Genomic DNA, 12921 nt, shown 5'->3' on the forward strand with positions numbered 1-12921 from the left:
ATTATAAAAAAATTTAGGTACGTGATAATAATATAAAACATTATATTTTACTTTTTGTATAAAGGAAAAATACAACATCAACGGTGCGTAATACACTTCCACTTTATGCATAAAACAATGGTACATTCAGGGGGAATCTGCATAGACCTGTAGCATTATTTATTTTAATCATTTAGTAGATCATGGTGTCCACCAAACATTCTCCTGAATTTACATATTAGCCCCCTCAAGTACATATAAATCAACCCCTTTAGCCTTTCTATTACTTTTCTTTTACAAAAAAAGGACTCTCTCTTCCTTTCCGGGAATCTCTCTGCCAGTGGCCCATCTTCTTCGATCGTTCTTTTTCATCCATTGACATTGTTATGAAAAGGATTTTCTCTTTCGCCCCAAATTACCATCTTCATCTATCACGCTCAATTGCTTAATTACTCAATTAAACAGTTCACTCAGTTCCAGGGTTTCTTTATCGGTAAATTTCTTCAATCGAATTGGTCAATTACTGTGTATTGATCGATTAGACGATTCCAGTTGAATTCTGTTGAAATTCTTAGCATATCCAGAGATAATCTCTTCATGATTACTTGATTAGTTACCATTTTTTGTGGTTACTTCTCTTTAGAGCTCAATTTGCATCAAAATTAGTTTCTGTGTTGATTTTATCTTCATTATCTGTGTTTCTAGGGTTTATAGGTTACAAATCGGAAGCAATGGATGACGGAGAACTCGATTTCTCCAACCACGAGATGTTTGTGGGTGATATCCCGAGCAGTGGTTCCATGAACAGCTTCTTCGATGAAATCTTCAACGACACACACGCGTGTACTCATAAGCACACATGCAACCCTCCGGGACCTGATTCGTCACACACGCACACATGTTACCATGTCCACACCAAAATCCTACCAGCTACGAGCGATGACGACAAAACCCCTACAGAAGACACCGCTGAATCCTCCGACAAAAAAGGTAAGAATCGTCCATCAGGAAACCGGGAAGCTGTGAGAAAGTATCGTGAAAAGAAGAAGGCGCGTGCAGCTTCATTAGAAGATGAAGTAGTTAGATTGACAGCATTGAATCAACAATTGATGAGAAGAGTTCAGAGTCAAGTAGGATTAGAAGCAGAAGTAGCGAGGCTAAAGTGTTTGCTTGTTGACATTAGAGGGAGAATCGATGGAGAAATCGGATCTTTTCCTTATCAAAAACGCCACCATCCGGTGGGTAATCAGAATTTGAGTAGTGGGTTCTTGTTGAATCCTTGTAATTTGCAGGGTGGTGAATCGATGCACCATGATCTGGACATCAATGGCTGTGACTTTGAGGATCTACAATGTTTAGGGAACCAAGGATTGATGCCGAATCAGTCTACTGCTGGAAGTAAAAGAAAAGGTAAACATCAAACAAGAATCAGATTTTAATAATTTTTTTCCAAGATCTTTCACCATGGTTTTAAGTTTATTTGTTTTGATGTGATTTTTTAATACATAATTTGTCTTGATCTTGAATTGTTTTTTTCTTTCATAATAGGTGGTCGTAGATGAATTGAGTACTGGAGTGATGCATGGATCTTTGTTGGTGTACAATAACTAGTGGATTACTAGGGTTTTGTGGTCCATGTTTTGTATGTTTATTTAGTTGGAGTTTTTTTAATCTTTATGGAGCTTAGATGAATGTTGTTGTCATCCATCTGTTTTGAATAATATATGGCAGCTCATAATTTCTGACTACATGCTCTACTTGAATTCTATCACAGTGCAAAGCCCTTTAGTTTTTATGGTAAGAGTAGAGGTAAGAAAAAAAAAAAAAAACGGTTTAGAATGAAACTGGTTTCATAGGAATCGTTTTGTGACCTTTTTTATGGTCAAAATGACCCTTTTACCCTTTATTTGTTAGTATATACGGTTATCGAATATGTTATGTTTGTTCATCACGCCACTCAAAAACACAATCTCGTCCACTACTCACTAGCATTAGAATGTGGTCATTGGAGCCTCATCAACCAACTTAACGGTTGTTAAAGTTTATGCTTCAAAATGATTGTGAAATGTCAAGGGTCCAAGAAAAGCTTGATGCAATAAATCTGGTAACTTCTTTTAAGGAAGATGGAAGTATCATATTGAGAAACCACTCGAATTTATTTTGCAAGACGGTGAAATTTGGTCCAAATCAAGGTCAAGTAACAATGTCAAATCAAAGCACAGTTTGGGCATACAATCAAAGTTTGAATTGGGTAACAAAAGCAATGTTTGTGATTCAAGAAAGTTGGTCTTTCGACCTTTTCAACAACCCATTGATTGATGGAGCTCGTCCAAGAGATTATTCAACTTCATTTTTGTCACGTAATTCGTTCGACCCTTAGACGTCATTCATACATTGTATATGTAGAATTTGGCTACAAAGTCAATTGATTCAAAGTTTTGAAAAGAAAGGCTTTAGTAAAATTAAGAGTAATTTACACGAATGGTCCCTATGGTTTGGGGTAATTTGTGTGTTTGGTCTCTAACTTATTTTTTTAACTCGAAAAGTCTCTACTGTTGTTTTTGTTATGCATTGGTCCCTATAATTTGTTTTTGTTACGCGTTTGGTTCCTGTCTTATCTAAAAAGATTATTATCTATTTAGGGAAAAATTGCGGAGTAAGTAAGGTAAGGTAAGGGGGTGAGGTTGGGGGTGTGTTTCTTTAAATAAATTAAAAAATCAATGGCAAAATAATATTTTTAGGTAAGATAGGGATCAAACGCGTAACAAAAACAAAGAGTAGGGATCTTTCGAGTTAAAAAAATAAGTTAGGAACCAAACGCACAAATTACCCTAAATCATAGGGATCATTCATGTAATTTACTCTAAATTAAAGTTTGATGTTTGGTCGGCTCCAATCGGTTATCTGATTTGTACCTTTGTGTTAAGTACTGATCATTGGCTAACTTGGCATACAACGAAACATACGACAATGTTTAAATTGTTGGGATATTTGCATTCCAAAGAAAATTCATATAGAATATTGGATTATATAATAACCATTTTAGAATTCCAAAATACATTTGACGAAGAATGGTAGACCTCTCAACAAATATTGGCTGGGTGAATCTTTACATGAAAATAGTTCTTATGATTTGGGTTTACTCCATATTGACATAAAGTTTGCTCAAAATGTATATCGTATATTTAAAAATACTTGCTCAAAATTATTTGAAGCTTATCAATATGGTTCAACCAATTTACATGACTCACTTAGAAACATGGGGTATCATCTAGCTTTGGTAATAACGAACCAATTAGATTTTATACCGTTTCAAAAAAAAATTAGATTTTATAATACTTTAAGAATTGAAACTACTAAACATGTATGAAGTAGCACTCGTAGTAGCGAGCTCGGTCCCACTTACCCCGCTGAAGAACTCACCTTCGAAAAATAATACAACAATGATAACTAAGTGATGAACGATCACTACTACTACCAACGACCACCACTTTCAAAACAACAACGAAAGCATATATTTCCATTAGATATGATTTGTTTCCTCTTTTTGAAGTTTAAAATGTATTGCAATTTCTTTTTTATTGAAATTTTAAATTTTAATAATATATATAATAAAGATTGCAGTTTTTCAAATGGATTTTGAAATCATGTTCGCCCAATCTGGTTTGTATCCGATCAATATCCAGTTTTATATGTTGTATTTTTGCCTCGAATCTGGTTGGATAGTATCAAGTTTTGTCCTAAACAGATTTGTCCATAGTTATTGTTAAATGTGACTTGAACATTTGTAGCATTTTCATGGAGCATTTGGTTTCAATGGAACATTTGGAGTTCAATTGAGCACTTGAATGAGCATGGAGCACCTGAGAAGAGAATGAAACATGTGAGAAAAGAATAAAGCATGTGAGAAAGGAATAGAGCATCTAAGAAAGGAACGGAGCACCAAAGAAACGAGTAGATCACCTAAGAATGGAATGGAACATCACTGATGCTCCATGATGCAAGGATGCGCCATTTTGGAAGGGTGAGCCAACTATAGATAAAGTATATCAATTGGGAAGCTAGATACGCCATCTAGGAGGAGGATATGCCACCTTGTGAAGAAGATGTGCCACTATGGAACAAGACATGCATCTTCTAGCATGATACACCATCTTGGTGCAAGAGTGCGCCACTTGTGATGCTCATGGACGATGCTTATGGATGATGTTCACGGACAATACTCGTGGATAATGTTCACGGTGATGCTCATGGAGGATTCTCATAGACAATGGCCATGGATAATGCTCCATCATGATGCACCATGAGTATTCATGATCAGCCATCTTGGTTCATGATGCTCCATCATGTATTTTGTTGATGCTCATGCAATATATATCAATAATGAAGGTTCAAGAAGTTGTTGCATGGCATATTGGGATTGGTTGACACCTTTCACGGGCCTATGGATTAATGGGCTTGACCCATTAGGGTTTTAGGTCTGAACCCTCGTCTATAAATAGGCATGTCTGTCATTTATTTTTCTGTATCTTGAATCCTTAGTGAGTACGCGAATCTCTACTAAATTGTACTTGCAACGTTTGTTTGAGAACTTTGTGAATAAGAATACTCCTCTTTACTCCATGGACTTATGTCACCTTAACTGAACCATGTAAATATTGTGTATTTGTGTACTTTTAGTTTCGTATGTTATTCACATCACTTCCTAACAAGGGTCATCAGATATTGGAAAATGACATCAAATATGTTTTGATTCTTGACAAATGTCTTCTGTTTCTTTAACAATTATTATTCACACCAGACCGGTTTTGAATCGGTCTAGATTAGTATCAAAATTTGGTATGCACACCTATGATTAGAAGGAAAGAACATCTGAGACATAATCGAATGTAACATGTTTGGGGAGAATTATATTTTTATGTTGATTAATGGGTGATTTTGTTTTGTTTATAATACTAATTCTAATGGTGGGACAACATATTTTTGTGTCAATTGTGTTGGGGTGAGTTTAGCAAGTACTTGTATTCTTGTCTCTTGAGTTATTTATGTCTTAGGGTTGTTTATGAGAGATAAATCACTAAGAATATCTTCGACATATTGGATCACGAACAAGACACATTTTATTTTATAAGACAATCTCGAATTCATCTTCATTTTTTTTAAACTAAATTTGTGAAAATAATGTTTCATCTTTGATCATACTCCATTTTTAGAGAAAAAAAAATATAGATGTTTACGAAAATAGCCATATTCGTTAATGACTTTTCAAAAAAAATTACATGTTTCCGAAAATAGCAATACAAATCACATGTGATTAAGCTCATGTGTGATCTGATTTCATGCCTCCTAGATGCAATTGCATGTATATGGGTTGCAAACTGACCCATCTTCGACCCATGGACCAATAGTATATATACCTAAAATTATTGAAACGATTTTTATTTTTACATTTTCAACAAATCGTAGATGTCTCTTAACTATCTACATTTTAAAAATAAAAATAAATAAAAAAATGTACATTTTATACCTACACAATATTAGGTTGTCATGGGTCGTACGCCAAATAACAACCCATGAAGGTGAGATCGTAATTGGGAGGCATGAAATCTCACATGAGTCTAACTACCTATAATTATTGTAATTATTTTTTTAAAAATACTAATTTTTTACTATTTTTTGCAAAGTCATGAAGGAATTTGGCTATTCTAGTAAATTCCTTTTTTTGTAACTTTTAAAAATCATAAAAGCACATGTTCTAATAATTAGCTTTTTACAAATATGTATATCTTATTTATTATAATAATTTTATAAATTATAATATTACAAAACTATAACAAAATAAATTATTCGTACATGTTATAAAATTTATTTGGATCAATACATTAAAATTAAATTTTTATTTAGGACTAATTAAACATATTTAACATTTGAAATGATATTAATTATTGCATGTCAAATTATAACTAAAATTAACAACCAAAAGTGTTTATATGAAAGGAGTTGAAGTGTGGAACCGAAAAACAAAGTAGGGTCGGAGAACACTCTGAGTCCATCTCAGCCAAATCAAATGGACAAAACAGTCGTATCAAATTATCAAGTGCACATTTCATTTTTTCTTCTTTATTTTTTAACGAATTTTTTAAATTTGAGATTAGACTTTATTTCTTATAATAATGCAAATCAATTTTTTTTACAAATAAAGTTAATATCAATGTATATTTTAAAATTCTAAAATTTTATATTCCTGTCTTAAGTTTATTTTTATGTTTAATATAACTATTTTAGTTTGTTTTGAAATAAAATATTTTTTATATATGTGCTATATATGTAAATAGAAAAAAGGTTAATATTATAAAATAAAAAAATAATAAAAAAAAACTTATATATAGAGTTTTTTTTTTCAGATTAAAGTTAATTTTTTCTTTTAAATAAACCTTGTATTTTTTCTTTTTTTTTTCGAAAAATCCCTCTAACTTTTACTTTTTTTTCCAAAAAAACACTCACATTTTATATGTTTTTTTTGGAAAAAAAAAAAATGTTAAAAGGGTTAATTCAGAAAAAAAAAATGGAAAAATAAAGTTATTTTAGAAAAAACAAAATAAAGTTGCAGTATAATCCAAAAAAAAACACAATATATAAAGTTTTTTATGATATTAACCCTAAAAAATATAGAAAATACAAAATAAAAAAAGTCATATTAAATTAAAGGGTTTAGGTTATTTTTGGTCACTTAACTTTTGGTTTCGAGCTCATTTGGTTATTTAACTCTTCTTAAGTTTTAAAAGGTCATTAAACTTTTGGCTTTGTTCTCATTTAGTCATTTAACTTTTGGTTTGGTCACATTTAATCACCTAACTTTTAAAATTGTGCTCATTTGGTCACTAAACTTTTAATTTTTTTCAAAAGTTTAGTGATTAAATGAGCACAATTTTAAAAGTTAGGTGACTAAATGAGCACAAATCTAAAAGTTAAGTGACCAAACCAAAAGTTAAGTGACTAAATGAGCACAAAATCAAAAGTTTGATGACCTTTTAAATCTTAAAAATAGTTAAGTGACCAAATAAGCATAAAATCAAAAGTTAAGTGATCAAAAATAATCTAAACCCTAAATTAAATTGATAACTAACACTAAGGTTATATTTAGCATACTAACTTTTAGCTGAAGAGCTAGTTGCTAGTTTATAAACTAACTTATAAAAAATAACGTTTTGCTAGTTTATAAACTAATCGATAAAAAATAACGTTTGATAAAACTAACTGAAAGTCATAAAATAACATACAATACCATTTAGAAATATATGATGTTTACATATAATTAAAAGTATATTTGAAAAAAAAAATCCCGAAAAGCTAATCCAAATAGTTTTTAGAAGAAATTAACTTATAAGCTAACTTTTAAGTTGTTTTTTAGCTTGTTAAACATAACAATTTAAAAAACTTGAAAAATAAATTAACTTATCAACTAAACATAATCTGCTTATAAAATATAAAGTTCTAGTTGGATAATTTACATAGTAGAAAAGTAGGTTGTAAACAAAGTTCAATTTTTGTCCATTTAAGATTAACCAACAAACACAAACAAACAAATTTTCATCTACATATTTAGTTGTTTAACAAATTACCATGACGTTACCTAAGGGAATATACAAGGTGTAATTTGTCTAGAATTGGATATTAAACAACATTTTTTTAGATGTATTGCAACCAAATGAAAACACTCATGTTTCTACACAACTAGAGGGGCAAAATTGTTTCTTTTCTCTCTGGTTTGTATTACTCCATTTTAGCATATCATCCAAGCCTAAATCAGATGGCAAATTTCCATACAACTTAATAGGGAATCTTGGCATGTTCAATACAACAGTAACAATTCAAGACATAAATAAAGAAAAATAAGAAATAAAAAATCTTAATTGTCATCATCTTCACGATAAATGCTTTCAGCCATTTGCCACACCTGCAAAGCATTATCTTCAGCAACACTAGATATCACCCATGGCTTGTTCTTGTTCCATGAAAAGTCAGATATCTTTGCCTTATGTCCACCATGAGAAAATAAAAGCTCTGGTGGGCCATCCTCTGCTTCTCCTTCCAATTGTTCATCTCCAATCCTAATACAACACGTTGATCATCAGATTAATAAATAAATAAATAAATAACTCACCCAACATTTTAAATAATTTAAGTACCTGTTCAGATCCCAAACCATCAACCTTCTGTCATCAGCACAAGAAGCAAGCACAGTTTCATGGTTCGGGTCCCACTCCACTTGAAACACCTCATCCCTGCAAAACCACATCATCACATGAGATAAAAGTCAAAGTCAAAGTCAAGGTCAAGGTTAAGAAATGTACGTATTGCTTAAAACATGTAGAGGTGATGTGAGCTTTCGCATGTCAAATAGACCAACGGTTGTATCTGAAGAGGCTGTAGCAAGAACCCATTCATTATACGGATTAAAAGATAAGTAGTTCACTTCTTTCTCATGAACAACAACAGATTGTTGATGTTTGTTTGTGCGTAAATCCCAAATCATAAGCTTGCAGTCGTCACCAACAGATCCGAATAGAAATTCGTTCTTCAAATGCCATGATACATCTCCAACCACACTCCCATGATCCTGTTTTCAGTGTTAGTCAACCATAAATTCTTGAAAATTGAATAGGAAGAGGATGATAATGGATGTTATTTACCTCGTAGATATGTTTTGCATCAAGAACTTTGTTGTCTGGCATAGTAGACAAATCCCACAAGCAGATTTTGCAATCGTTGGAGCCACTTAAGAGGTAGCCTTCTTTGAAAGGATTCCATGAGAGGCCATATCCTTCTTTGTCATGACCTCTTAGCTTAATGTCAGGTTCACAAGGGCCTCCTTCATGATCTAAAGGTTGCTTTGTGGAGTCGAATACATAGATGTCTGAAGAACTGGTCTTTGCTGCAATGATTGATGGAGTCTGCGGCATACACCGTGCCCTGTTCACCTCTCCGTCAACATTTATCCTGTGAATAATCTCTACCTACAATACATATACAGGTGCATCAAACTTTTTAGGGTTACTTTATCGAAAAGCAGGCGCATAGACTCACAGATCAGACCAGTAATTTCGTCGAACGGTTTGTCTACGCTTAACATTCACAAAAGTTCTCGATACAACATTGACAGAAGTGTTTTGTGCATAAATTAACATGGTCAAATTTCAGATCCCTGCTATTCAGGTTGAGTGAGGAATGGTTGTGTATAGAGAATAAGTAAAAATCAATTGAATAGCTAGCTGACCTTAGGGATTTTGTGGTTTTCCAAATTGCCTTCAAGTGCTGTCGAATGATTGACCGGCAAGTGGACTTCTGCGACGAGTAGGAAGTTAGGACAGTCGTCGGAGGTGTGTGTCCCAAGGATCAATTTGTGAACGGCAAAGGAACCGTCGGAGTCCAGCGACGGCTCTGACGGGAGCCACTGGACGGTGAGAGAGGGCCATTCAAGAGCGTGAGAGACGACGAGATCGTACAAGAAAGGTGTATTCTTCTTCCAGACACGGAATTCCTCCTCCACGTGGTAGTCTTCGCCGCCGTTGTCCTCCGTCGCCATTTCTCACTCTTTGCTGGATTGTTTCCCGCGTAGAACTAGGGTCATAGAAACGGGGAGATTGGGCAGCGGGAAGTGTTATAAAGATTTTTCTTTAACAAAACTACAAGATTGGTCCTTGAGGTATTAAAAATTTTTTTGGTAGGGTACAAAAAGTTTTTCACTTGTAAAAATATCCAAAATCAAAGTTTTTCTGTGTTTTTGGTTTTACATTTTATTAACATTTCAATAATAACAATAACAATAAAATAGGTAAAACTTTATCTCCCTTACGTCTTTTTCCCTCTCTCTTTCTCTCTCTCTCTCTCTCTCTCTCTCTCTCTCTCTCTCTCTCTATCTCTCACTAAAACCCCAAAATGGGTAAAACTCTAAACTCTGATCTCTATTACCCTTTCTCTCGATCCACAGGTCTAGTGATACGTTGAATAAGGTCATGATGTAAACAAAAGAGAACAATGAACATGATTCTATTGAATCTGATTGTAACTTGCAAGTGATACCAGATTCGAAGAACATGGGTGTGGAGATGATGGGTGGAGGTGGTTGCATCTAATGTTGGTGGCATGAACTTTGAAAGTGAAAGCATGGCTTTGATTGCCCAGTAACATTGCTTTTCATTATAAATTTCAAGTAGAATCCTTTGAGGTATAGGAGCAAGATTTACTCAATTTTAACTTTCTTTGATCAACCACAAGTGGGTTTATCAAATTATCTGTAAAGGTGTATTTTTATTTCAAGAACCATGAACAATCACCTTATTCTCTTTTGATGCTGTTAAAAAAACCTTGGTAGACGACGTTGGCACAAATGTTGAGGATTACAGTGGGTTTGTTGCAAGGATGATTGTTGTAGGATCAAGTCAGTTAATGAAGGGGATTTTGTGGAGTGGGGACGTGACTATTGATCGATTAAAATGGGGAAACGAGTTCGTAAAGAAGCAGATGAAGATGTCAGAGGGCGTAGCAAACGGGGATTCTTTCTAGTGTTATGAAGGATCTTGATTCATCACAAGTTCTCTCGTGAACTCCAAACCCAATAATAGTTTCTTCAACTTTATCCATGGTGAAATAATTTTTGAGTATACGAGATCCAAACCAGAAAGAAAAAGAGAGGATATCGGACATAGATGTGTCGATGATGGAATCGTTATCAGAGCACAAGTTCGGGGAGATCCAAATCAGAACACCAGATATAGTGGGTGTCCTGCGATTCAATGATAGGTATAGAGTGCTTGTGTAACACCTGGTTCCTAGTATGTATTTTTAAATTAAGTATTTTGCATTTTGGCCTAGGACTCTGCGAGTTGGTGGCCCAACTCGTCGAGTAGAAGCGGTTTGGACACGGGAGTTAAGTGGCTGACTCGACGAGTCAGCGACTGGACTCAACGAGTCTGTGCTGCCTGGACAAAAACCCTAATATGAGGGTTTGCACCTTATATAAACGCCTTAACTCAGCCTCCATTATCCCTAACACTCTCCTAGAGCTGCATATCGAAACCCTAGCCGTTTGTGTGTGTGTTAAGGCCATTTTGGTGCTTTTATTGACTTGTGAAGATTGGAAGGAATAAGAGGATCTTGAGTATTCGACTTGGGGCTTGTGGATCCAGAAATCTAATCCCATCTTCAGCTTAATCAAGGTAAAATGCTCCTGCTTTGGTTTTCCATTTGGTTGTTCATCTTTAGATTGTAGATCTTGGGTGCATTTAGGGTTTTCAAGCCATTTTTCGGATCTAAGGAGTGTTATGTGGACTCTAGCCTTCAGATCTGGGCCTTAAGAGGGGTCTCATGGCATAAAGGTGCCAACTTTAGGGCCATGAGAGCCCCATGTCCATTGTTGCTTAAATACCACCCAACTTTGAGGCTTAATGTTGCTTAAATACCACCCAAACCCTAAAAATTAGGGTTTTCCCCTGGAGCTAGTACGCCCCGCGTACATAAGTGTACAGCCAACATACTAGGGCACGCCTCAGTACACTCAACGTACACACATGTACGCTCGGCGTACTCCTCTGGACAAAATTACGAAATTGTTACTAGGGCTTCAAAACACATTTCCTTGGACTTAGGGACTAAAATGACATGAAATAAAATTATAAGGATGGACTTAGAAGTACTTCAACATCAGGATCTTACAATTCTCCCCCACTTGAACTAGACTTCATCCTCGAAGTTTGTTGCGGTGAAAAAATCCGGATAATGCTTCTGCATCTCAGCTTCCGGCTCCCAGGTCCAGTCGGAGCCCATCCGGTGCTGTCACCGTATATTTACCAAATATACTTCATTGTTATGCAAAATCTTCAACTTCCTTTCCAGGATAGCCAATGGTCTCTCAACATAGTCCAAGCACTCATCGACCTGAATATCATCCAAGGAAACCACTTCCTCCTCATCCAATATGCACTTTCGCATATGCGAAACGTGGAAATTGTTGTGAATCTGTCTAAGCTACTCAAGAAGATCTAATTTGTAGGAAACCTTGTTAACCCTGTCAATCACCCGAAAAGTCCTAATATATTGAGGCCTTAATTTCCCCCTCTTCTTGAAGCGTATCACACGTTTCCAAGGTGTGACCTTCAGTAATATCATGTTGCCGACCTGAAACTCCAACTCGGATCAACGTCGTTCGACATAGCTTTTCTGCCGACTCTGAGCAGTCTGTAGTCTTTTCCTGATCTATTGAATCAGCTCTGTGGTCTAAAGGACCACTTTGGTCCATCTTATAAAATTGTGACCAACCTCGCCCTAACAAACCGGGGTACGACATCTCTGTTAATATAAGAGCTCGAAAGACGGAGCACCAATGATGGAGTGATAATTGTTGTTATAAGAAAACTTTGCAAGAGGTAGGTAGGAGTCTCAACTCCTACCGAAATTGATAACGCAGGCCCGCAGCATATCCTCAATGGTCTGTATCGTCCGCTCACTCTGGCCGTTGGTCTGCGGATGATAAGTAGTGTTGAAGTGCAACCTCATGCCCAATTTCTCGTGGAACTTCTTCCAAAAATGGGAGGTGAACCAAACGTCACTGTCTGAAACGATTGATACTGGAACCCCATGGCGAGCAACAATCTCGCGAACATACACATCGTCCAACTTGTCAGTTGAAGAACTCTCCCAAATCGCCAAAAAGTGGGAACTCTTAGTCAATCGACCCACAATGACCCATATAGCATCAAAACTCTTTTCCATCCTTGGCAACTTGGTGATAAAATCCATTGAATTTTGTTCCTATTTCCACATGGGAACCTCCAGAGGCTGCAGCTTACCATGCTGCCTATGATGCTCAGCTTTGATAATCATGTAGGACATGCACCTCTCAATATACTAGGCTATCTCTCTCTTTATACACGACCACCAATA

The 12921-nt window shown here is 35.3% G+C and overlaps 2 protein-coding genes across 2 annotated transcripts; one reads left to right on the forward strand and one right to left on the reverse strand.

Moving 5' to 3' along the window:
- The first annotated feature begins 257 nt into the window (after positions 1-257).
- Positions 258-1745, forward strand: LOC145036008 (basic leucine zipper 19-like). The gene is made up of 3 exons (XM_078984499.1): positions 258-472; positions 685-1389; positions 1528-1745. The coding sequence occupies exons 2-3, from the start codon at positions 711-713 to the stop codon at positions 1539-1541; spliced, it is 693 nt and encodes a 230-aa protein (XP_078840625.1). The 5' UTR covers positions 258-472; positions 685-710; the 3' UTR covers positions 1542-1745.
- A 6025-nt stretch (positions 1746-7770) lies between these two features.
- Positions 7771-9599, reverse strand: LOC145036012 (WD-40 repeat-containing protein MSI3-like). Its single transcript, XM_078984502.1, has 5 exons — positions 9257-9599; positions 8673-8996; positions 8334-8599; positions 8169-8264; positions 7771-8090 (listed from the first exon to the last, which is right to left on the reverse strand). The coding sequence occupies exons 1-5, from the start codon at positions 9563-9565 to the stop codon at positions 7889-7891; spliced, it is 1197 nt and encodes a 398-aa protein (XP_078840628.1). The 5' UTR covers positions 9566-9599; the 3' UTR covers positions 7771-7888.
- Between the last annotated feature and the right edge of the window lie 3322 nt (positions 9600-12921).

This window comes from Lactuca saligna, chromosome 3 (assembly GCF_052625555.1).
Source record: "Lactuca saligna cultivar CGN05327 chromosome 3, ASM5262555v1, whole genome shotgun sequence".
Lineage (NCBI taxonomy): Eukaryota > Viridiplantae > Streptophyta > Magnoliopsida > Asterales > Asteraceae > Lactuca > Lactuca saligna.